General features: G+C 41.3%; 1 protein-coding gene across 1 annotated transcript in view; it reads right to left on the bottom strand.

Annotated features, from left to right (window-relative positions):
* ARHGEF26 (Rho guanine nucleotide exchange factor 26) overlaps positions 1 to 27,504 on the bottom strand; it is a 114,928-nt gene that overhangs the window by 65,557 nt on the left and 21,867 nt on the right. The window contains exons 4-5 of the mRNA XM_079766246.1: positions 21,606 to 21,662; positions 17,589 to 17,749 (exon numbers count right to left, since the gene is read on the bottom strand). Coding sequence (XP_079622372.1) covers positions 17,589 to 17,749; positions 21,606 to 21,662 — 218 coding nt within the window. The remainder of the gene's footprint in view (positions 1 to 17,588; positions 17,750 to 21,605; positions 21,663 to 27,504) is intronic.

The raw sequence follows: 27,504 nt of genomic DNA, 5'->3' as shown, positions 1-27,504 counted from the left end.
GCCCTGCAACTACTTCCTGTGTAGAACTCTGTATCTCACAGACAATGCACAAAATATGAATCCTCAAAAGGGCTCCACTGAGATGAAACTCGTTCTTAAGGTATCTTGAATGCTTCCTCAGCCCCACGCACTGCTCCTTCTCAGACTCCTTTGTTCCCCTCCTCCCACCCCGTCTTCCCAAGCTCTCAGTGTTGGAAGGCCCCAGGGCTTGGCACTCAGCATTTCCTCCTCTCTCTCCATTCTTTTTTCCAGCACCACCACTTAAATTCCATCTATAGGCCAACCACTCCCAAATATGTCATCACCTTTCGAGCTGCCCCAATAGAGCTAACTGCCTGCTCAGCAGTGATTCTAGACATCCTGTAGCCATCTGAAAAGGCACAGCGCACGCACGTGGGACAAATAACCACCAAGAACTCAACACTGCTGTGAAAGGCAAAATTATGGAGCCGGTAAAAAGATCAGTGGTTGCCGGGAGCTTGGGGAGAGGGAGGGATGAATAGACTACATATACACAGTGAGTACACAGAGACTACGCAGAGGAATTTTAGGGCAATGGAACTATTCTGCATGCCACTATCATGGTGGTTACATGTCATTACACATCTGTCAAAGCACACAGAGTGTACAACGCCAAGAGTGAACCGGAACGTAAACTAGGACTTCAGGTGACAATGATGTGTCAATGTAGGTTCAGTCATTGCAACAAATGTACCACTCGATGGGGATGCTGATAGTGAGAGGGGCTGTGCTGGTGGGAGGTCAAGAAGTATATGGGAAATATCCGTACATGACACTCACTTTTGCTGTAACATAAAACTGCTCTAAAAATAGACATTTTTAAAAAACTCACCTGGGAATGAACATAATGAAGGACACCTCAAAGTGTATTGCTCAATTTCTGTTCCTCAGTGGGCATTAACAGCGTCCCAGCTAGAAAGACAAACCATGCTTTTCCGAAAGATCTCCAGGAGAAAGGAGGGTCCTGGTCATGCTCCAGGAGCAGTGACATCAGTCACCAGTCTATACCTGCTTCCATCCAATGGCGTCCACAGGCACCCTGACTCTTGGGGTGGGGTTAAAGTTTAAGATGAGTTTCATGGAAACTTTCTTAACAAAACCCTGCTCTCACAGAGTCCCTGCAGTCGTGTTTCCCTCAAGTTTTCACTAGGGGAAGAACTGACCAGTGGGAAAGACTTAACCTCTCTCTGCTAGCACCCAGAACTAGACGCCACGCTGCTCTTTTTCACGGAGTAGGAAACAAAATGAGTGAAAGGTACACAGCTGCGTGCCACATCTGAATACTCAACCTGTTCCTCTTCATTTCCAAAACTAGGAGGAGGGACTTTTCAACTTGGACCTTGAAGAGGAAAAAAAGAAATTTATCACCCCAACTCATATTTTCAGAAGTAACTACTGATTAGATAATTAGCTGGTAGTAACTAAGAATCATTCTCACAACTGGCTGGCGTCACCACGTAATTTATCCTCCAAATTGGGATGCCTTTTGAGAGTGAAAAGGTCCTCAGTTATTTTGTTACTGGGAAATTTTTCCCCTTTACATCTAATTAAAATCAATCCTGCTGTATCTAAGGGTAGAATAAGAAGAAATAAATCCAAATAGAGCTAGCAAGAAATTTTTCATTTATTGTCCATCCTCATTATTTGTGGTAGTTATCCTATATAATAAAAGCCTAATATGCAAATCGACCGAACTGCGCAAGGACCAGTGGAATGACCAGTCGCTATGATGTGCACCGACCACCAGGGGGTAGATGCTCAACGCAGGAGCTGCCCCCAGCCTGCAGGCCCCAGGCCAGCCAAGGCGGGTGCCAGTGGGGGCTCCCAATTGCCCTGCTGGTCACCCTGCAGAGGGAGGCGACCGGCGGCTGCGACAGCGGGGGGTGGGACTGACAAGTGGGCGGCACCAGGCTGGCCAAGGTGGGTGCCAGCAGGGGCCCCCAAGTGCCCCGCTGGCCACCCCACAGATTGGCCCTGATTGCCAGCCAGACCTAGGGACCCTACCCATGCATGAATTTCGTGCACCGGGCCTCTCGTGTTTTATAAAGTTACTAGAGGCCCAGTGCACGAATTCATGCAACACTGGGGTCCCTTGGCCTGGCCTACAGGATCGGGCTGAAACCGGCTCTCTAACATCCCCCAAAAGGTTCCCAGATTGTGAGAGAGTGCAGGCCAGGCTAAAGGACCCAACCGGTGCATGATCGGGGCCAGGGAGGGACACGGGAGGTTAACTCCCATGACAGAGGAAATATGCAAAAATAGCCAGCTGGGGAAGGCCCGCAGGAGGGCTCCAGGGCATGTCCGGCCCATCTTGCTCAGTCTTGATCAGCTGGACCCCAGCAGCAAGCTAACTTACCAGTCGGAGTGTCTACCCTCTGGTGGTCAGTGCACATTATGGCAAGTGGTTGAGCAGCCTTAGCATATCATTAGCATATTATGCTTTGATTGGTTGAATGGATGACCGGACAACTGGACACTTAGCATTTTAGGCTTTTATTATATAGGATTGTTAACACTGAAATTCTGGATACTGAACCATTGCTCATAGTGGAAACACAGGGTTAGGCTCCTACAAGCATCTGGCCACAGCATTTTCATCAATGGATCAATGCATAACCTTGTTTTATGTGTGGTATTCGTTTGTTTGTTTGTTTGTTTGTTAAATCTATAGGTGACACTGACTTTAAATTTGTTTTTATTGATCTTTACAGAGAGAGGAAGGGAGAGGGATAGAGAGATAGAAACATTGATGAGAGAAACATCGATTGGCTGTCTCCTGTGCACACCCCCTACTGGAGACCAAGCCTGAAACCTGGACATGTGCCCTGACCTGGAATCCAACCATGACCTCTTGGTTCATGGGTCAACACTCAATCACTGAGCCACATTGGCCAGGGTATGTGTGCTTTTGTTTACAGACATTTTATTTAATACTATGGTTGATTCCTTAGCATTGAACTCATGGCCAACAGCACTATAATTGTGGCCTGGCCAAACCTTATCTAACACACACATTTTCTCCATGAGGCACATCACAGCCTTCTTACTCTTAGAAACTCAAGACAGCATTTCAATGCTATGCTTGGGGACCATTTTGAATAGCAAAATCACCACCAGGAAAAAAAATCCACAAAAATGTGGCATTAAATAGAATGCATGTCTGAAAGCAAAAGCACAGCCAATATTGATTTAGGGATTATAAATTTTAGTGGTAGGCAAATTCACAAATACGGAATGCACAAATGAGGAGCAGCAACATCGCATGTCACTCACAAAGGTGTCCAGCTCCTGCAGCAGGAGAACAGAGCCTTCGACACCTGAGTGCAGGACCCCACTCAGACACTCGCTGGGTGGGGGACCACAACTTACCTTACCTCCCTTTGAGCATTCCTTTCTCATTTATAAAGTATTAATGCCCAAACCTTCTCTTGGAGTCAAATAATAGTAATTCCAGTAACGTTTCATTCTGAGTTTTGTTTTCCATTGCTAATCATTGTTCATTACAGTCCCTGTAGAGCAGTGGTTCTCAACCTTTCTAATGCTGCGACCCTTTAATACAGTTCCTCATGTTGTGGTGACCCCCAACCATAAAATTATTTTCGTTGCTTCTTCATAACTGTAATTTTGCTACTGTTAATGAATCGTAATGTAAATATCTGCGTTTTCCGATGGTCTTAGGCTCCACAGCAGCAGTTCTCAACCTGTGGGCTACGACCCACGGTTAAGAACCGCTAGCAGGGTCGCCTAAGACCATTGGAAAACGCAGATATTTACATTACGATTCATTAACAGTAGCAAAATTACAGTTATGAAGGAGCAACGAAAATAATTTTATGGTTGGGGGTCACCACAACATGAGGAACTGTATTAAAGGGTCGCGGCATTAGAAAGGTTGAGAACCCCTGCTTTAGAGCAAGCATGTCAAACTCATGGCCCATGGGCCGCATGCTTCATTTATTTGGCCCGTGTTAGCCTTTGAGTTTGACATGCTTGCTTTAGAGGGAAGTTCCCATAGTTTTCAGATGCTACTGAGTCAGACTAAATATAGCAACCGGTTCCTATCTCACTGCAGCAAATCCAGTGGGATCTGTGGGCACACTTACTCTTCTCAGGATCTTAAATGTATACATACGCCCATGACAGAGAAAAAATGCAGAATAGTGTATATGGTCAGCACGCTACTTTTTAAAAAATGTAAGACAATAAGAAACCATTTGTGCTGGCCTGTATTTGCATAAGGAGAGTCCAGAAGAAGAAACAAGACATCTAATACATTAACAGAAGGTGAGGGGGATAGGAGGGTGAGCAGGACATCTCACTATATAAGTGAATGCCCTCTGACAGTGTTTGCATGTTTAAGCCATATAAATATATAACTCACTATTGACTTTTCCTTAAGCTAGATAGTATCCAAATCCCAGGATTTATAAATAATTCAGAAGCAAGGAACTCGAAGAATTATCCATGCAAACTAGAAGAATATTTAGCATTTTGAACCATGACATAATCTGTTATTCTTTAAATAAAGATCTTCGTATTGTAAATTATCATTTAATTACATTGCAGAAATGTTGGTTTATTAAGCTCAATTCCATCCATCCCAGTTGCCCCTTTAATGAAGTTACTTGAAAATATAAAATAACAACATATGACTACTACGGTAGTTCTATATGCAGTGAGAGACTAGACTGAATTATATTTGAATTAAAACATCTATTAAAGACCACTAATCCTATGAGATTAATCTGAAGAGAGAGCATCTAAGGAAAGTAGTGGAAGTAAGGGTTAGCGAAAGGTCACTTCCCTAGTTCCGGAAGCCAGGCCAAGGTCCTGCTTCAAGGAGTACCCAATAAGTCAGGCACCTGTTGTGTGTGTATTTACCAAGGATCTTGCCTCTCATGTTCACTGTTATATTTCCAATGTCTGCTACACAGTAGCTGCTGTATACATTATGCTGCAAAAAAAAACACAGAAAAACTCACCCACAATAATTTATCAAAAACTAAGATTCAAGAAAAACCTCATATTCAGAGCAATGACTATCTCCCCAAGAAAAGAGATTTCATAATTCACATAAAACCACTTATTTAAAGTTCCTGTATTAGAAAAGACTAGGTAGAGGAGTCCTTGGCTTATTTGGGGAGTAATGAATAAAAAAAAATTTTTTTTTAAGATACTCAGTGTCGTTCTTCATTTAAGACTCTGGCTCTTTGCAGAGTAAAAGAAAAATAACTAGTTAGTGGTGCATGACAATGGCATGGTAGGTGATTGCATTTCAACAACCATACTGTGTATGCAGAGCACACCACAAACCAGCTGCACTGGGGCACGTCTCACTGCATATAGCCTTTGGCAGAATTTGAAATTTTCACCATGCCTATGTCTTATTTTGGGCGGTGGTGGGCGGGGCCTCTCGCCCACTGTTTCTTGGATCAAAGCCCAGCCCGGTGGCCTCCTCCAGATGAATCCACAGTGGGCCACGCCCTGACGAGGATGCACACAGCTCACCCGGGAAACGGCAGGCACTTCACATGGACCGAAGCAGTTCCTGGACATGCCACACTTTTCCCCTGTCAAACACGGCCTACAACTCAATCCCAGGCTTGTTAAAAGAAATGCATCCACTGCGATTATTAAAATGTTACGGCACGTTTTCCTCAAACATGGTGTTCACTGTTCCCAGGGGAAAGGAGAAGTCAGCTCTGCCTCCGGAGCCCCTGCCCCAGCTGGTTTTCATAGCCGAGATGTTCACGCTCAGAAAACCACTTTTACATATTATCCTGCCATTAGTAGGTTATTCACATCTTTACTGTAGCCAATCTTTCTCATATTAAAAAAATAAAATCCTGGCAATGTGTTTTTCATTTTTCATACCATTCCTACAGGGTTCTTGCCACATCCAGGCCCTAATGGAAGTCAGATGCTGCACCCAAGGTATCGCTTGCTTGCAAAGCCCACCCTCTGTGAGACCAACTTCCCGAGTTCATATACCACGGGGAGAACACACTATCTAGGAAAAGCACTGGTAGGAATCAGTAATTCTCCAGCGTGAGCTGGTGATAGCATCACAGCAGGCGCGGACCTCAGCGCCCTGGGGTTTAGATTCTGTGGTTATTCTGATCAAGGTCAGCTCGTGGAAACCTCACTTAGCTGCTGACGTGCAGAGGAATGAAGCCATCTGCCTAAGACGAGACAGGATTCGTTGCTCCAGCCTCAGGATAGAGAAATGTGATCAATAAAAACTAGTCTTCAAATTAGGAATTAGCTCATGCCAGGAAAGTCTGCAATAAAACAGGCCAACGCAAGCCAACGTTTCTCCAGTTTGAACAGCCGAGTTTCCAAATAGAAGGTGCTTCAAAGAGCCCAGAAGAATGTGTGTTAGTCAACAACGTGCAGGGGAAGAGTGTTTGGAGTCTAAATAATGACACATTTCCCCCTCTAATTTGGAAAGGATACTTAGCAAGCATAAAGCAAAAAATAAAATAAAATAAAATAAAAAATCAACTAGTGTGCACTTCTCAGCAATGTCTATAAAAGGATATCCCGATCTCTAAGTTTATTCATAAATTGGTGAGATGATATTCTAGATTAATAAAATTACATTCCAATCACAAAAGCTGTTTTGTGGACGTAAACAGGATATTGCCCAGGAAGACTGAAAAAGGAAAAGGAATAAAGGGCTAAGCAAAGGTTCAAACAGGAGGCATTTCATTAGAGTGACCCCAGGGGCGGCAGGGAACCAAACTCTTCGCCCCTATATAACATGTTTCAAAACCCATACAATGTGAATTTTCAAATAATTCTACCAGATACCTAAAACTAAAGGAAAGGTGGCCAAATCTGTTATCTCAATTTTTTTTTAAAGCCCTCCTAAACATCTTTAAGTTAATGCTTCTTTAGCGAAATCCAAGAGAATAAATTTCATGGCTGAATCATTCCTGCTGTCTTTTCAATGGAATGGTCTCAAGCAAGATTCCTCCTTGACAAAACGGCTATCAAAGTTGTCTTGGACAACACCTTCTTCCTAGCAGATTTTTCAAAGATATCTACATGCACGCGCAAATGCAAACAAAAATGTGTGTAACGAAGTGTTGGGCACTGAATCTACACAAGATGCAGGAGGAGAAGAAGTGGGTGTTACATGACAGGGCGACTTCAGCGATAAGCACAAACACGGCCATTGTGCCCTGTTCTGGTTGCTCATATCACTCTTCTCCGCCAGGAAAGAAATTCCAATGAACTCCCGATACACAGGCAGGCCTCTTGCCACAGAGGTCCCTTTGTCTGAATCCCCCACAAGTGACAAGGTCAATCGTAGCCAATCTTGACATTTCTATGGAACCTTTCCACCACATTTTTTCCCCAAGTTCAAATCATTTCCCGAAACCTTTTGGAAATCCAAAGAAAACTCTGCATAGATAAAGTATCAGCTGAGTCCTTGAACAAATACCATTCATGATTTTTTTCTCAAGACATTTTTCCATAAATATACTTATAAAATCTAAAGTGTCAAGGTTGGTATGATTTAATCCACATTCTTGAAAAAAATAAACCCAAGAGTTTATGGTAAGAATATAGTGAATTAATATTTAAAACAGTATTCACCTGTCTTCTCGGCATACAGAAAGTATTTTCAGAATTTTTAAAGAAAATCGTATTTCCACAGGTTTTACAAGAAATTTATATTTTAAAAAAATTAAAATGTTGTGCTGTGAGGTGGCTGAGTATTTACATTACCACGTAAGGAATGAAGAATTCTCTCATTTAAGGCCTAAGAAAAATTTGCAGACTCATTTTCTATGCAAGTTTATTTTGGAAACATTCTTTTTTTTTTTTTCCCAGAAGAAGCAGCAGAAAACTATCATCTGAATTCGGTCAGCGTGTTCCAAAATTGTTCTTCCTCAAATCACTATAAAAGCAATTTAAGGAGTTTAAGATAAACTACTTGGATGTCCTTTTAATTTTACTGTATTGTTGCATGTTAGGGTGTCTGATTACATAGGAACCACAGGACACTTTTATAATCAATGAGCTTCTGCAACACTTCCCCCATGGAGACACACACACTCCGAGACTGCTCATGCTAAAGACACTGGACAGCAGCCCTCGCCTGGGGAACAATGGCCACAGGGAAATGACAGGCCGATGAGGTCGATGGCGTGACCCAGGGCTGTGTCAGAAAAGTAGCTGCTCTTTGCTTTTAAGGTCTCGACATTTTACGAGGTCACAACATTCAAAATAAGACAAAAGTCTAATCACTCTCTATGACTAGCTCCATGGGTGATGTACACCACAAAGAGTGAATCCTAATAATTTCCCAGATGGGTAATCCCTAGAAAAGGCCTAAAATGAAATTGAGCTCTTTAGACTGAACCCTGAACTGCACTTTATATATATATATATATACTTGAGCCCTAGCCGGTTTGGCTCAGTGGATAGAGCATTGGCCTGCAGACTGAAGGATTCTGGGTTTGATTCCAGTCAAAGGTATCTCCACTGCAGCTCAATCCCCCACCCTGGTAGGGGTGAGTGCAGGAGGCAACCAGTCTATGTGTCTCTCTCACATCGATGTTTCTCTCTCTTTCTGTCCACTCTCTCTGAAAATCAATGGAAAAATATCCTCGGAAAAATATGTTCAAATAAGAATCAAAAACCTCACTAGTTTCCATTCTATTTGAATGAATGAATGAATGAATGAATATGAATGAATAAGTGAATGAAGCAAATTCACATAATTAATTTAGGTCTAAGTCTCCTGAGCTGCAAAAGAAAAATGCTGGTACTTCACAAAATGCTATATAGGATTTAATCAGATGAAATAAGAACTGTTGGAAAAAGACAAAATTGATGCCCAGATGCTAATAATTAATGCATAACAATTAGAGGCAACAGCCCAGGATCAACAAGTAATCAAAAAGCTCAGAAGAGCTTGCTTTTGAAAGTTAATTCATCAACCATGTGCCTTATGCTTAAATCAAGTGCTAGATTTAACTTGGCTAGACCACAAAGTTTACATTAAAATCTTTTCCATCGGCCAGAAAAACTGTGTGGTCCTGCTTGTTTAACTCACAACTGGCAGAGTCAAAAACCCATGTAATGGTTCAAAATCCACAGCTGTAAATGCAATGCAGATGAAATACTGCAACTAAACCCCAGCCATTGTTTCTTTTTCCACAAAATTCTACCCTAGTTTAAGATTGATAACAGCTAATGACTACAGTTGGTAACACTTTCATCTGTCCCAACCAGGATCATTATCCAAGTTTAAATCTCCATGTTAACAACTCAGAATCCACGGACTCTTGGAGCTTGCAAAAGCAATGCAAAAAAAGGGCAAAAAAGCATGTAGTAGCCCCAAATGTCTGCAAAAAAATAACCAGAACAGCGTAACTGGCAGCTGGAGCATGTCTGGGCCTATTGCGAACCACTGGTCCAAGGATTCTACCACTCCAAGGCAAACACCAGACAGGGAGCAAGGAAACAGCTCAGACTTTAGTGCTAACCTAAAACACAACTCCCAAGCCTTATGCCTAGGGAAGAATCCATTTATTTTTATTTCATTCCAAGTCAAAATGAAGATGATTGCTACAATGTTGTAAAACATACCCGTGCACATCACTGTGCTGGAATCTATGTACAGCAAGACCTGTCCTTTAACCTAGTCTTGGACCAAGGCCGGCAGAGATAGACAGAGAGGGGACATACACACAAAAGCCAATAAATACAAAACTCAGAGCCATTTCAGAAGGTCAGACACAGATGATCAAAATGACGGCAATGATATCAACAAAATCCCTGCTATGTGAGAGCTCAGGCAGTGTTACACTAATTACTTTACATGTATTACCTCATCTAATTCTCATAACAACCTAGGAGATTAGCTATAATTTCATCCCCATTAGATACATGGAGAAACTAAGGTTTAGAATTAATAAGCACTTGTCTATCCTGTTACTGAAAGAGAGATATTTTTTAAAATTTGAGGTTTTATAACCTTCAGCTTGTTGTTTCCTGCAAAACTCAAGAATGATGATTATAATAATGCATTTATTTGAACATAAATATTATTGATAAAAATGATAAAATGTTACGTAACTCAAATGATGCCAATCACCATTTGCCAAAAATAGGGCAAAGGGTGCACAGGTACCTGACTACCGGTATTCCAAAGGGAAGCCGGGCAGAAGGCTCCAGGTGTCAACCGTCACTATATCCCTATTCCCTGTCCAGCACACCCTTCCTCACTGGGCCCGGGCCTTCAGGTTCAGAGGTCATCTATCTTGCCTTCAGCTGGGGTGAACCTGGGTACCATCCGTCTGTGTAAAACTGAAGGAAGGTCTGGGCTCTGAGGACTTCTCCAACAGGCTTTCTGTGTTCTGTCACACCTTTACCCCAACTTCGTTATCAACTCTGCAGCTTCCAGAAATTCAGGCTTTTAGATCTGGTTCTTTCTTGGTGTTCTGCACTCCCAGTTTGAACTTTCTTGGATTGTCTGCAAGAGTTACCGAGCACCCAGGTTTCAGGTTCCCAAATGCTGTTGCTGGTGTGTGTGTGTGTGTGTGTGTGTGTGTGTGTGTGTGTGTGATATCTCTCTCTCTCTCTCTCTCTCTCTCTCTCTCTCTCTCTCTCTCTCTCTCTCGTCCTTGTGCGTTTGTACATTGACTTTCCCATCATTTCTCATATGGCTTCCGAAAGGAAAGAATGCAAAGTCATCTTTAATTGGCGGTATCTCCCTTGCCAAGCCTTTGGATCCCCCCACTGCTTTCCTGCAATCTTTACTGAAAAGACTGCACCTATTATTAAGTCGCCTGTGGACTTTATTTCTTTCCCTGAAATGATACATAAATAACTACTTATTTCTTTTACTTTTACTTCAGTCTGGGGTCATGGGTAAAAAGCTGAACAATGTGGACTAAAATACCCCTGTTATTAGAGGACTTGCACATGAACTTCTTTGTCCGCTCATCTCAGGAAAGAGAAAAAAGACAAGGAATGCCATAAAAACATTAATAGCTTTTGGAAGTCACCTTCTTTTAACCGTCAGCAGAAGAAATTTTGGTTTTAGGAAGAATAAAATAATGCATTTATTTGAACATAAATAATGCATTTATTTAAATATATCCTTGCTATATTAAGGGAAACAGGTCAATTGCTTTATTTACCAAAGATTCTGTGGTAAACATACTGAATATCGAGTAAGGAAGGAACAGTTGCTAATGAAAAACAATGGGAACGGCCATGACTTCGGGGCAAAAATTAAACAGGTTCCACAATGTAAACAGTTCCAAATTCTCTGGCCTAGTTCAATTTAATAGGTCTTCCTTTTAAAATTTACCTTTAAGAATCCGTCAGGAAGGGTAAAATGCTAATATTAGTTTTGTAAAACTGTTGAAGGTTTATTGTTAAGGCATTCAAGTTTAGCATGTCAATTATCAAATAGAAAACACACTTCATAAGGCAGCTATACTGCGTCATTATTTGAGTAAAAGGTCATTCTGTTGTAATATGAAGGCATTTCATAAAATAATAGTAAAGCGTGTGCATTTAAAGCAGTATTTAGTATCATGTGATATTTCAATTTTAATATAATCTGTTTAAAGTTGGGGGGACAAAATCTTCAGGAGAAGCAAATGTTGGGTGAAACCCATTCCGAACGTGCACTATTACTACAATCCACTCTTCCACACCAAGCGGAAACTAGAGACCGTGGCATCAGTTTCTCATCTTATGTGGGCAACAAATTCAGTTCCTCGGGACACAAAGCATAGTGAAGGATATTTTTATTTTACTTGGTGAAAACTGAAGGCAAGCATAGTTTTAGCTTTCTATTACTTTCCAAAGAAATACCAATGTTTCAACTTTAACATGGGGAAAAAAAACCCACAAGTATCATGCAAAGTTCTTTTGCAATTATATTTTTATAGGTTACAAATAATGGGACATTCTACTGTTGTAAAAAACATTACTGAAATAGCCTGCATAGCCCATATATTTAGAATGAAAACTCAGAGTTGAGGGTGAAAGTGTATCATTTTATAAAACATCAAAACAAAGGCTCATCTAGTTTTCATTTTGTAGAAAACCTTTCAACACAAAAGACCTTAGCGTTTCTAAATACAGCAAGAGGGTTAATATTCAGCCGTAAACAAAAGACAATTTCCTTTCCTGATAGTATCAGTCTTTTAGTATTGACATCTTAAATTCAAAAACAATGGGAATTAGATCACATTCTCTTACAAATGCATGCATATCAGTCATACTTGTAAGTCTTTTTCTATTAATATGAAATTATGTTTAAATTATTCTAAATAAACATAGATATATGAAGAACACAAAAAAAGAATAATCCAAGGATGTGTACAAATATGCAAAACATACACTACATATGGTGTTTAGTTATGAATTAAGCCCACTCACTTCGAAACCAGTTAGCTAATACTCCTTTTACATAGGATGCTTAGGCTTTTAAGATTTCTTTGGTCCTTAAAAGACAGGGAGATCGTGAGTCCAGGGAGATTTCACGAGTTTGAGTGACAGGGCAGTTAACACAGTGAAGGTGGAAGGAAGTAGGTCCAGATTTGGGAGATCAGTATGACATTGACCTAAGACATACTGATACTGCCCACACTTAAAGGATCTAGCTCTACTCATCCCATGAAAAAGAAAAGAAGGGGACAAATACAGCTACCTGCCTAATTACACCTTTATTTATTTATTTTTATTAAAAAGTATATTTTTATTGATTTCAGAGAGGAAGGGAGAGGGAGAGAGAGATATACCGGTAAACATCAATGATGAGAAAGAATCACTGGTAGGCTGCCTCCTGCATGCCCCACACTGGGGATCAATTCCGAAACCCAGGCATGTGCCTGACTGGGAATTGAACCATGACCTCCTGGGTTAACAGGCTGATGCTTAACCACTGAGCCACGCCAGCTGGGCCCCAACTACACCTTTAAAGAGGGTTACAAAGAAAACAGCTGCCAGGCCCATGGCACTGACAGGAAGGGCGACAGGAGGGCGACAGGGCATTCAAGAGAGAACGAAGCCTCCACTGTGGAGAGGCTTTGAGAGAAGTCCATGCAGTTCTTACCTTTTTACTTCATTTCTGCCCCAACCCACAGGGTCCTCAAGTATTTCTGTGCCAAAATTCTGACCTGGGTTTCTCTCTCTCTCTTTTGTTTTACTCTACGCATGCGTCTCAAGGAGGGCACTACCGGTCTTTGGGGGGGGCAACTCATGCTCATGTGGGACTGTTGTGCCAACTGCAGGGTGCCTGCTACCTCTGGCCCCACTGACTAATGCCAGTAGAACCACCAAGTCACTGGAGCAACCAGATATGCATTTCCCAGTTCCCCTAGGGAGTAAATACGGCCACCGCCACTTAAAAACCAATGCTGCAAGCTCTAGCATCTCACGGAGAACCACCCCTATGACTCAAATCCTACACCTCCAGTCAAGATTTTTCTCTAAACTGCTTCCCCTCAGGCTTCACAATCACTTCAAACCTGCCCCAAACTGAATTTCTTATCTCCCTCACGAAGCCCCAACCTGTCTCTCTTCTATCCTGGCCCATACAACCACCATCCACAGTCAGCAAGGCAGAAAGCTGGCCGACAGACCAAACTCCTCCCCCTTTCTCATCAAGTCCTCAGGATTCTATGCTCTACACATCCCTCAAGTCCTTTCTTTCCAACTCCCTGTCAGGTCCCCATCATCTCTGGCTGTGTTCCTGGAATGGCCTCTGATCTTTCACCATCTTCAGATCCTCTCTAATGCCTCAGATTTTACAGTTACCTTCCAGGCCACCACCTCAGTCCCCTATTTAGTGCCGCAGTGTTTCCACACAGCCTCAGCGGGGCACACAGAGGCCTTCGCCTTCCTCAGCTCTGATTCCCACCAGGGCCCTTAAGCCCATAACCTCCAGCCTGACCCAATGGACCTGCCGATTTCGGGAGATGTGCCCTGCAGTGGGACGCCTCTGCACAGATGCTGGGAATGTCCCACTGGCCACCACTGGCCGCTGGGGACCAACAGCCACTGGGCAGATGCCATCAGCTAATATGCTCTAGAACCCAGGCACCTTGTAGAATAGGAGGTTCCATAGTATTGACTGAAAGGAGCAATTCTTTTTTAAAAAAATATATTTTATTGATTTTAGAGAGGAAGGGGGACCGGGAGAGAGAGATAGAAACATCAATGATGAGAGAGAATCATTGATTGGCTGCCTCCTGCATGCCCCCTACTGGGGATCGAGCCCGAAACCCAGGCATGTGCCCTTGGCCGGAATTCCGCAGGCCGATGGTCTATCTATTGAGCCAAACCAGCTAGGGAAAGGAGCAATTCTTTATAAAAAAGAAAAGAATTTAGTATGGACCTGTCACTGATAAACACACACACACAACACACACATAACACACACATAACACACACACACACACACACACACACACACACACACACACCAGAATCAGAATTATCTTGTCCCTGTCGTCTCCATAAAAGGGCTTCTTGGTATTATTTATGGGCAGTAAAGAACCTGAACTACCATAAAGGGGACCGGATGCCACACTGTTGACTGTTGAGCATGTTCTGACCTCAACCACACTAAATAGCCTAGCGCCTAGAGCTACCATTTCTCATTAGGCAAAGGGAACTAGCACTTAACAGGCCATGCTTAATCAGTAATACCCCATCCAGACACTGACCATTTGTTTTGCTCAAGATTCTGTTTGACATTTCTTAGGACTGGAAACTCTGTTGTGGGCAGCACATTAAATAGTTATCACTTGAGAGTCATTCTTGGAGACCGAACGCTGGAAATTCAACCAATAGGCATTACATAATAAATGGGCTTTGCCAACATTCTGAGCACTTTAAATTTTTAAAAGGCTATATCTGAGTGTTTCAGATACGTAAATGGGTTTTCAAACTGAATTAAATAAACGTGTGCACTATGTTATTATAAAGCAGACATAAGATTATCATGAAGAAGCAGATTCTTGTTGAAATATAACAGAAATTAAATATCACACAGGCAGCTATCCAAATTACAACATTACATTTCAAGTAAAAAACAAAACAAAAATGCAAAGAAAAGGATATTTCTTTCTTTCTTTTTTAATGGAAGATGAAAAGTTTCTGAGTTTTGCTTTTAATTAAAAATAAAAAAATAAAAAATGGTCCAGAATAGCCCCTTCCTATAAGCTACCATAGAAATGAAAATTTGCTTAACAAAAGCATAAAATATTTAAATTTTATAAATGATTAAAATTAAAATAAAATGTAAATATATTAATTTAAATGAAATGACTTATTTCAGGGTTAACCAATGGTGAGTTTTTTATACCTTTTTTATAGATAGGAAATGATCTGGCCTGGCCAGTGTGCTCAGTGGTTAAGCACTGGCCCATGAACCAGGAGGTCATGGTTTGATTCCCAGTCAGGGCACATGCCCGGGTTGAGAGCCTGATCCCCAATGGGGGACGTACAGGAGGCAGCCGATCGATGTTTCTCTCTCATCCATGTTTCCATCTCTCTATCCCTCTCCCTTCTTCTAAAAAAGCAACAAAAATATATTTTAAAAAAATGATCTGGAGAAGTAGCAACCTGACTGAGGTTAACCAATCACCGAAAGAAGCGACTGCTGGAACCCAGGCTCCTCCTGAACCATGCCGGCACACAGGCCGTACGGTCAAGGCCCAAAGGCTTAAGGAAGCATCCTCAGGTCAAGAGAACTATTGTTACCTAATAACCAGAATTTACCAAAAGCTTTCTCTGGAGTCATTAAGACACTGTGAGAAGCTGACCAATGGCCACATGATTCAAGGCACAATTCCACACTGGAGTAAAAACATGCCATGAGGGTTTTCGGAAAACATTTCTATTTTAAAATCATGACTTGCAATTTACAGTTATCAAAACAGTAATAATTCTTCATAGTGATGTAGCTAATTTGGAGCTTTGTTTTCCTTCAACTGAAGTACAAGTTATAATGAAAGAGACTCACTTTGAAATCTAAATACCTTTGGAAGAGGAACACACCATGTAAGGGAGAAAAGAAAGCTTCATTTCTCTTACCCAAACTGGCAAGACAGCCCTGGTTGGTGTGGCTCAGTTGGTCCCATGCAACAAGGTTGCTGGTTCGATTCTTGGTCTGGGCACATGCCCAGGTTGTGGGCTTAATCCCTAGTGGAGGGGCGTTCAGGAGGCAGCTGATTGATGTTACTCTCTCACATTGATATTTCTCTCTTGCTCAAATCAATAAAAATATATTTAAAAATAAAACTGGCAAGACTGGTATCAAAAGCACCAATGGGCGGACCACAAGCAACAGAAAAAGCTTCTGAAAGAGGATTTCCCAGCACCCCCACCCCCACACCACAGGCACACTGTTCCCTCAGGCCCAGCAGATGCTCCGAATGTGTATTTTAAGTACCCATGCCAATAACAAGCTTGCCAGGATCTTTTCTGGTGCCAGAATCTGGCTTCTGCAGCTGTGCCACTATCATGAGACATTTGGAGATCTCAGTGATCTGACCACGAATTTCATCTCTCTGCAGTAGCCCCAACTCACGTGCTGATCTGTTTGGCATGGATGTTCAACCTTGTAGCTCAAAAGAAAAGTGCACCTTGCACACAGTGACGGCGCCAACAGACATACATGAACACACTATCGTGACTGAGTGGCTCCTCCCCGAAGTGACAGAAGAGCAATGTTCGGATTCACAAGGAACACTCACACCAGGGCAGCACCAGTGTTTGTCCATCCTAAAGACTGTCCAACTTGTAGGCCCTCTATTGACGAAAAAAATTAGGCACAAAGCAACTATTTAAAAGGTACCCTTATAAGTAAGAAGGCTTAAAGCTTAAGCTTTCTTAGTTGTACAGTAAATCCAACTTTGACCCAACCACATGAAATTGCCAATAAACAGCAGCTTCATATGGTTTGCTTTAGTGACCTTCTGGTGCGTGGCTGCAGTACAGGCTGTGTAGTTTGCTAAGAAGCACATAAAAGCTCAATGCTGGTATACCGAGTTACTGCACTCATTAAAAATGATACTGAAAACTCTCCCAGCAGCGCTTCTGAAATGCTAAATATGGAAAACCTATAGAAATCATTATGGCCATTATAAACGCATTTCAAAAATAATGTTTATGTGAACAAAATAGCAATATATGAACAAATACAAGAACATGAAGATGTAAACAAAATCATTTCTGTATTTGCTTGGTACGATTGTTAGTTACTTTTTTCTTTCCCAACTAAGTGCTGCTATATCATTGGCATAAATGAAAATGAAAAGAGTGAGCAGAATGGGGGAAGAGAAGGAATGACGAGACCTTAGATAACACAGTCTGCTGTGACAATTAATTACACACTTAGCATCTGTCTCTGTGTCAACAACCTGAAACATATCTTTAAATTTATTTCAAAGAATAAAGATAAAAGCCAATTGAGTAAATGAAAGATTTCATGTCTACAAATGCCTTCCTTTTGAGATAACACAGGTGTCTGTTAGTAAGTAATGGGTTGGCATGACCAAAGGCAAATAAAGGGAACTTACTTTTTGCTTGCCTCACAGACGTCTGTAATATTGGAGAAAAGATGGTGACTCTCTGTTTTGGTCATTGTGTCGCTCAGTTCTTTAGAATTTTTAAACATTCGTATCAGGATCTCCAAGCTGAGTAAATATGAATGTTCAGAGGATATAACTTCAAAGATAGCCTGGTAAGGAGGAAAAAGAAATATATTATTAATTCTATTAACTGAAGAACTAAATATAACTCCCATAATTCTGCTTATAGTATAAGGATGAATATAATATCTTGTAAAGTACAAAAAGATAAGCATGAAGAAAACTGTATTACACCTGGCCAGTGTGGCTAGTGGTTGAGTATCGACCCATGCACCAAGAGGTCACCGGTTTGATTCCCGGTCAGGGCACAAGTCCGCATTGCAAGTTCGTCCCCAGTTTCTCTCTCATTGATGTTTCTATCTCTCTCTCTCAAAACACACACACAATAAAAGCATATTTACAAAAAAATAATAATAAAGAAAACTGAATTACCAAACTACTGTCTTTATATAAGGCACTTACACCCAAATCTTGAGAGAGAGAGAGTCACTGCCCATAGGGTAAATAAGAAACAATGAAATCATCACTTGGGTAACTTGAGATTGCATCCTGAGGTTATACTTTGCCAAGGGGTAGGATCTATGTTAGGAAGCTAGGGCATGTGATAAAATCTCCGTGTGACACAAATTAATCTTTGGGGTCATCTCTTGTAGCCCTGCTTTCAAAGCATGTTGCTCTGGGACAATCAGGATTTACGGACATCACTTAGGATTCAGAGAAAAATTTTCACAAATATAGTCCTTCTCTCTGTCTCTGTGGGACCTTTCTCTACCTATGTTTGAATCTGAATCATCTGCAGTCAAGAACAGCAAACATTCTGGGTGTGTTAAGAGAGCATGACTGTACCTACCCTCGAAAGGCTCTTAACCGCTTCAGGAATTCTTTTATATCAACTCATACATATTGAAAGCAATTCTGTCTGTTCAACAAGCCACCACCTCTGCTCTTGTCAGTGTCTCAAGAAGGAGCGAAGGACCCTCCTCAGAAACTCTTGGTGTCAGGCACACAGTGGTTTTCCTGATAAGCATTCATTCATGATGAAATGCCAACCCACATAGGTGGATGGACATCAGTGCCCTAGGTAAGGAATTCATCTAGCCCCTTAACAAAATCAACTTCAGCTCCTCCAAGAATGGCAACACAGGGGAAATTCCTCCTCAGGGAGGGATGGTGGACATCCTGAGATTCACATCCTTCCTGGAGACTTCCCTAGTAACACTGCCATCATCACCTTGCCCTCCAGGGCTCCTCCCTGCAAGCCCTTGCTCAGAAGATTCTTCCCAGGACGCCCTGTGCTGCTGCTAAGGCTGGGTGGGAGCAGGGCAGGCTCGGCAGGTAGAGGCCTGGCTACTGGTGGGTGGGCCATATTTGCAAGTCAGATTAGTGGTGCCAATCTCAATATGCATCTCTCTTTTCAGCATCCATAAGCTTTTAGGGAAGTCTTACTTCAATGTACTTCAATAGCCTTGGTTGTGCCCAGGGATTTAAGTGATATAACATTCTAAAGAGTAAAGAGAAAGCACATTAAGCGTCTCACTGAACCTGTTTCTTATGAAATTCTATAACACAATGATCAGTCAATCAATATTATTATCCCCAGGAAGTGCAATGCCAACTAAAGAAAATTGTCACTTTCTAGTCAAAACTAAGGGATTTCAGGTTGTTGATGGATATGACTTAAAATATTTTAAAAACTAAAGACTTTTATAATCAAATCCAAAATATGAAGATCTGAACAAAAATATATAATGAACTATACAGAATAGATCACAGGAAAAGATGAATAAGTGGTAATTGCATATAATAGGGTTAATTTAATTGTTAAAACACGTGCAACAGAGCCATTAACTACTTAAAAGCAAATCAGGTTACCCCTGCTAAAAACAGCTACATAGGAATAGAAAGAAACCATAAAGGTAGAGTAGCTGCTGTCACAACTTTTTTCATATCGCAAATCTGAATAAATATTTTCAAAATATAAGGAAAATAGAATAGCTTCCAATAGAAAAAGATTAAAAGAACAGAAATGTTCAAATAGAATTAGGACTCTGGAGAAGATCTTGAATTTGTCCACAGGTAAAGAGAAACATTGTTTATACCACAATGCTAACAATAAAGGAAAAAACCATGTGACCTACGGTCCATCATTTGGAAAACAGATTTTAAAAAGGTGGTACTGCCCGGCCAGCGTAGCTCAGTGGTTAAGCGTCGACCTATGAACCAGGAGGTGACGGTTTGATTCCCAGTCAGGGCACATAACCTGGGCTGTGGACTCAGTTGCCCAGTGCAGGGCATGCAGAAGGCAGCCAATCACTGATTCTCTCTCACCACTGATGTTTGTATATCTCTCTCCCACTCCCTGCCTCTCTGAAATAAATAAAAATATATTTTTTAAAAAGGTGGTCTGCCCTAACCGGTTTGGCTCAGTGGATAGAGTATTGGCCCTCAGACTGAAGGGTCCCGGGTTCGATTCCAGTAAAGGGCGTGTACCTTGGTTGCAGGTTCCCTGGCTGTGGTCGGGGTGCGTGCAGGAGACAGCCAATCGATGTGTCTCTCGCACATTGATGTTTCTCTCTGTATCTCCCTCTCCCTTCCACTCTCTCTAAAAATCAACGGAAAAATATCCTCGGGTGAGGATTAACAAAAAAAGAAAAAAAGGTGGTCTGAATGAGTGATCTAGATTAATATACATTAACATTGATAAATCTCAAAAACAATGTTGAATGTAAAAAGTAACCAAAAGTATGTTCAGAATCATATCATTTATCTATGTTTTAACACACACACACACCAGTACATGCATATAAATCTATAGAACACATTTAAAAATACCAATTTAAAAATACTGATTGGATAGTTATACATTAATTCATAATTACAGTTGCCTCTGGGGTTGAGAATAAAGGTATAGGACTGAGAATGAGAATACAGAACTTCTACGTTATTGAAAGTCTTATTTTCTTTACTTTTTAAAAAATGAAGAAAAATTATAAATATAATTTAATTCTCAGTGATGGTTATACCAATGTTATAACTTTAAAAAATGGCAACATAATGTGTCCTTATATTATTGTATTACTCCATGCCAATGACATAAGGATACAACATGACCTTTGTAAGATTAATTCATATGCATATATATGCATAAACTTATATAAATATGCATAAGACAGGTGGAAAATGCTTTGAGACCTTCACAGTATTATCAGAACAAGCAATTTTCTTAAACTGCAGTTATTTAAACTTCAAGTTGTGAAACCCTGTTGTTATGTTTTATTTTTTTATTAAGTAAAGTTTTATTTTGGTATAATTTTAGATTTACAGAAATATCGGAAAGGGGGCTCGGAGTTCCTGTGTTCCTTCACCCAGCTTCCCCTAGCCAGGGTACATCACATAACCAGGGTACGTTACATTTAGTCTACAGACAAATGTACATACTTTATTCAGATTTCACCAGTTTTTTCACTAACGTCCTTTTTCATTCCAGTTTAAATACCTGGGACAGGTGCTTTGTTTTTAAGTTAACGTCGGGATATTTTAAAATATTCTTTCCTGGGAGCTTATGTGCAGTTTCATTTGACAATGATTACATGTGTTCTATAATTTTATTCCCTCCATGCCTGTATTCATTTCATACCTTTGCAAAGGAAAGCACTTGAGCAAGTGCACACAGTGGGTGGAAGCACACGCACACTTCAGAGCTCTAAAGCAGGGGTGGGGAGCCTTTTGTCTGCCAAGGGCCATTTGAATATTGATAACATCATTCACGGGCCATACAAAATTATCAACTTAAAAATCAGCCCACTGTATTTGGTCAAACATTTAATTAAGTCACCCCTAACGCCTTGACAGGGCCAGACCAAATGTTTTTTGCGGGCCTTATACGGCTCTCCGGCCAGACGTTCCCCACCCAAGCTCTAAAGCATCTGCTGGTAGAAAACATACCTCTTGTCTCTTTCTTTCCTCCTGGCTAACTGTCTGAGATAATCCATTTCTTTTCACCTGGTGGGGGAGAAAAAGAGTTTTTAGTTCATTCACTTTAATGACTGTTTTATGTAAGGCATAACTTTATGCCTTTCAAAAATGAATTAAGAGAAATTTATGCAAAATGATGAATTCAGTACATGTGAATTTTTGGAGTCTCACACCTTCTCAAATTGCAGGGGGTAAGGGAGTGGGTGGAGGTGGAAGAAGGTATGGGGGGATAAGTGGTGATGGAAAACAACAAAATTAAATTTAAAAACGTATTTTTAAAGTATTTTTTTATTAATTTTTAGAGAGGAAGGGAGAGGGATAGAGAGATAGAAACATCGATGAGAAAGCTGCCTCCTGCATGGCCTCTACTGGGGCTGGGGATCAAGCCTGCAACCTGGGCATGTGCCCTGATCAGGAACTGAACTGGTGAAATCTTGGATCCTGAGCCACACCAGCTGAGCTAGACCTACTTTTAAGTTCACGTCTCATATTTTTATCCTAAATTAAATAATTTTAAAGATGTATTTTACTGCTAATTGTCAATCTAGACATTTTAAATGTGTGCTACTGTGGTCTTTTAAATGTATTCAATGGAATATAAAAGCCATAACTATCTGATAGCCACCATCATCCATTTAAAAGTAAATAAGCTTCCCTTGGAGATTTTACACTCGTCTTCTTTCTCCCTGAAATCACATTTCTATGTCAATTTCCCCCCAAAATTTCCTAATGTAACCTAGTAATCCTGTGTGTTCGGGTATCTTATTAGTCACGCTAGTATACCTGAAAGCAAAAGTATAATTAAAAAAAAATAATTTTCTAAAATTCCCTGTAACCATTTAGCGTTGAGTATAAAAGAGATTTTTTTTGTGGATTACATAACCACCACAAATATCATTAATAGCGTATGATCAAAACAACATAATTACTTCCAATTTTAATGCACTAAGCCTTAAGAGTAACATGTTACTGAGGATGCAACTCTTAGAAAGATGGAGGGGCTTATGGTGGCTTAGTTAAAGGAGGCTTCACTGAAAATATTTCACATTGACCCCCTTTTATTTTACTGTAGTAAGAGTTGAGATGGGCAAGAGGGATGCCTTGCTTTAGTAAAATGGCAAAAGGGCAAATGTGAAAGGAGAGGCTGGGAGAAAAGACGTGGGTAACCCTTTAACTGCAGGTGCAGTCTCAGTTTGAGAACGGAGAAGAACTAGAAGTTGAGGATCTGGAAAACGGTAACCTTCAAATGCTTCCTGTCCACCTCCCACGGTGTCCATGAATTCCTGGGGTGTGATACATATCGTCGTGTGAAGACGGCTCTCTACACTGTGTTGTCATGGAAACCAAGACAACCACATGCTACTGTCTTTAATTTTTGGAAAAAGTTGGGAAGCAGTATAAAAATACAGTCCCAAATTAATATTAAAATGAGCAGCCATTTACTGAACATTTACCATATGCCAGGAAATGTGCGAAACATTTTACACCTGTTTTCCCACTGAACCCTCATAAAAACTCTAGAAAGTTGATACTATTCTTATCCCCATTTCACAGATGAGGATAACAACTGAGGCTGGGGATCCAAGATCAGACAAGCTAAATAGGGAGCAAAGCCGGAATCCGCACCCATGCCTGTCCAACTCCAGGGCTCATGCTCTTAATCATGATAGCATGAGGGTTAGGGACCCCTTTCCACCACCCTTTTCTAGGGTTGGGCAAGACCCCTTCTAATGCCAGGTCTCTGTACCAAGTCTCCATGTGTTTCATTGCATCCACCATCCTGACCCTGGGTCAGCGTATCAGCAAGAATTCATGCCTAAAAAGGCCCCTTCAGACACTTGAATAAGGGAGGAGATGGCCAGAATGAAACTGCTCAGAGCCTCTCCCATTTGGTTAACCCTGAACAAGAATTTCACAGGATTTCCTGCCTGACACGGAGTCCTGGCAGATGAACATCCAGGCTCCATGCCCACAATCTCTGCAGGTGAGGTCATCAGCAAGAATTTCCAGGCCATTCACATCTTCATCCAAAAGGACTGACGAGTTCACGGACCCGGAAATCTTCAGGGGAAGAGAAGGAAACCTGTGGGCTTAGAGACCTAGACAGATGACACCGAGTTTACGGAGGGATTAAGAGTACTTCAGCTGACCGTAAAAATAAAACAAATTCCCCAGCTAAAAGTAGCTGCTTTCTGAGGGGGAAGAGAAGGTAGTTTTAAATGATGACATATTCCTTTAACCTAAAGGTCATCAGTTAGAAACCAGCAACCTGTACAAAACTACTGTGTCAGAGAGAGAAAAAAAAAGATTCCAGGAAGCACTATTAGGTCATAAGAAAACTGAAGTGGGATACATGTGAGGAGCCCGAAAGTTTGCTCTGGGGAATTATGACAAACCAGTTCCTCCGGGCTGGCAGCCACACCACGGCTCCAGGGCCTGTCCTTCCGTCTCAGCCCCTTAGAACCCTGACAGGCCGGGCGGGACAGCTTCTTCCTCCAGAGCAAGAAGGAGCATTTTGTCCACCTGAGCCCTCCTTCCACAGGGAGCCCTACATTAAGGAGTCCCTGAGAACAGGTGCCTGCAGGTGGACGGTGGAGAGCAGGCAAGATGATTCAGGGACTGAGGAGGCTGGAGAAATGAAACCAGAGGAAGAGGGGGAGAGAGGGATATAAAAAGAGGGCCCCACAAAGGCTGGCGGAAGGAAGAGAAGAGAAAATTAGAGGAGAATGAGAAATAGGGGCAAATAGCAAGCAGGAAAAAAGAAGGAAGAATGCGTGGCAAGTTTTTAATAGTAAATACCTCTGGACATTTTCTAATTCAAAAACAGTGACCTTGTCAGTGAACTTAAGTAAAATCACTGGTGGGCCCAGACTTCTTTTGGGGGGGCAGGGGGGTGCTTAGAAAAATAAATCTGGTAAAGGATATATTTATACCTATAGTTTAAACTTTATATGCTTTTTGCAGTTTGTACATTTTTGCTAAAATATTATGTTTATCACATTTCTCCTATTGTTCCCCTTGTTTCCACATGCAGAAAAGAAAAAAATATATATATACAAGCTTCTAAAACTGCTATTTTGCTATCTAAAATGAAAAATTTTAATTGTACAGGCTCCTTTTTTATTTTAAAACCTTTTGCACTCTGATGTCGAGTGTGACTCGACACGGTTAGCATCGGTAGCAGCTCGATGAAAAAAGCAAGCGAGTGCAAAGGGTTAAAAATACTGTTTCATGTTGGTAGCTCTGGCTGAGTACAAATGGAACACGTAGTCAAAGCAACACTTCCTTTAAAGGTCTCTTCCGACCTCCCTGGGACTTACTTATTCCTCACTGTCTTGGCCTGGTTTAAATTTTTTATTCAACTATGTAATCAGTAAGGAGAATTGTGAAAATAGTTTAATGAAACACTAACAATTGGATTCAATTTGGGGTTCTTGAGTTTGTGTAATCTAAGCAATTCACAAGACTGTTCCGTTCTTGCCGTGGCAGGTTCTAGACTCTTAGGAGAAAGTATGAATGCAGGTCAGTATCTTCAACATTTTAAGTGGAATTCAAATAATGCAACAGAATTATAGCCCAAGACCACAATTCTGAACTAAGTTAACAAATATGAATATGTGTATGTGGCTTAACCAGATAATAAACTCAGAGAACTCAGTAATGTTATAATAGCTTTAAACTCGTAGATTTTTCCTGCTGTAATTGGTATTGAAATTCTTCACCCATGATCTTTGTAACGGATACATATTCCGTGTCCAAATGAGAAGGAAATGAACAATTAGCTGAAACTAATAAAAAACAGTACAAGACACTTCATGCATGTCTAGTTAGACCCAAAATACTGAAATTTAGAAAAGACCAAACTGCCTAAAGTATAGGCCCCAAAGTTAATTATTTGATGCTCCATTTAAAACCCATGCCAGTATTCTTGACAACTTGTAAGTGTGACATACTCAGATGACTCTCCTACGAAGGAACAGGGAGGCTTTAAGCAGAGATTCCATCCTGCACTCAACCAGTTACAGGCGACTTCACAGAACGGTGGCAGGAAATCCATAACCTTTGTGCAATATCCCTTGGCTTTTCACTCCACTCACTGGAACAGGTTACGAGCCAAGTTCTCTAAGCCCCAAATAGAGCCCCAATGTTGCCATTTGTACACACTGAGCCTGTGTCCAGGACATAGCAGATTCTGTGCAGGAGCCAAAATTAGCAATCCCAGTCTCTCGGTCAACCAGATCACTATTTCTATGGGGTAAATAGGAATATATTCTCGGGCCCCCCAAGTCTTGATACTGTTTGTAGGTAAGATGAGTGCACATGCCTCCTATTTTCCCCCACCAGCTAGGGAAACCAGATGGAAGGGTCGCAAAAGACTGACTGTCAGAGATGGACAGTGAAAAATTAGATCAGAAATTTATGACCCAAGATCACTCGGGCTCCATAAAACACGAATGTAGGTTGAATACCCATCTGAGTTGAGACCTTTATACTTGGCCAGAGTTGCCCCACTTGGTGAAAATCAGCTGGTTATTCCTGCCTCTTGGTGATTCCCTATTCACCAGCTTCTGTTCTTAAAAGCTCATGTGGGAAGGGAATGAATTGCAAAGTAGAATTAAACCACAGGACACAATCTCTCTCAGGTCTTTTCTACAAACTTAACACAACCCAAATAGCCCCTGAATTACAAATGAGCTACAGTTCTTTCATGGTACTTAGCATGGGAACAGCATCTCTTTGAGAGTATGTTTGAAGTTCCTAAACCAAAAAATCTGCCAGGGTCCAGAGATCATGTCCGTAGCCAGGCCCCTTAAGGCTCTCTCCAGCCCCACGTTACCCACGGAGAAAGGTCCTGAGCTATCTCTACCTAAGCTAAGAGCTGCCACACAACATCCATCTCAAAGGGCTAGAGACCTAAATAACCAAAAATCAGATAAATGAGGTCGAGATGGCGTCAAAATTTTAGGGAGGTAGAGAGTTAGAAGACAATGGCTCATTTAATAAAATCATTTGTTAGTTTGAAAATATATCAAGTAACATGCCAGGGACCTCCTAACTCATTTGTTCAAAACACAGATCTGCTCGCTGATCTACTATTGTTGACCTTAATTCTATAACCCTCACCCAAATTCTATAATCCTCACCCAAATTCTATAGACCTCACCAAAATTCTATAGACCTCACCCAAATTCTATAATCTTCACCCAAACTCGATAGTCCTCACCAAAATTCTATAGTCCTCACCCAAATTCTTGGTTCTCAAGAAACAGCAAGCCGCTCAGTTCTTCTCTCCACACTGCCCAGGGCACCTCAGGTCTACTAAAATGACAGCAAACTCAGTAAGGCAGGCCAGGGCTTGAGGCGTTTGCTCCTCTGTGGCCTGAGTCACCCTCTATAGACAGAGCCAAGATTCTTGAATGAACTCAAATTATTTCAGTACAGATATGAGGCTGAGAGTACAAACCACAAACAGATAGGTAATGAAATGTACCAAAATAAACTGCTGCGCTCTGTACGATTTAGGAGATAAGTGTGCATCACTCCATTGCAGCCAGCCCGGTGAACTAGCTACCCACATCGAGCCAATTCCTGATTCAAAGCTCTAGTTGCTCCTTCTTCCATTTCTCAGACTACCTTTATATCACATGCTTGCCATGCACCAGAACCTTGTAACTTCGGTCATCATCATAATTAGCCAGCTCATATTAAAAACGGAAAGAGAGCGAAGGGAAGGCCAGGTATTAAAGCACGGTCACCTGGGCAGCTTCACCAGGGAGCTGCAACTTCACACTCCCAAGGACACCACCATGCCATTACCTACAATCACTGGGGGAAGGGGTCCAATAAAGAGGAAGGTAGGTGTATGCAC

The sequence above is a fragment of the Cnephaeus nilssonii genome (assembly GCF_951640355.1).
Source record: "Cnephaeus nilssonii genome assembly, chromosome: 3".
In the NCBI taxonomy this organism is placed as follows: domain Eukaryota; kingdom Metazoa; phylum Chordata; class Mammalia; order Chiroptera; family Vespertilionidae; genus Cnephaeus; species Cnephaeus nilssonii.
The sequence above is the reverse complement of the archived record's forward strand: the minus strand, read 5'-3'. Positions and strand labels throughout refer to the sequence as shown.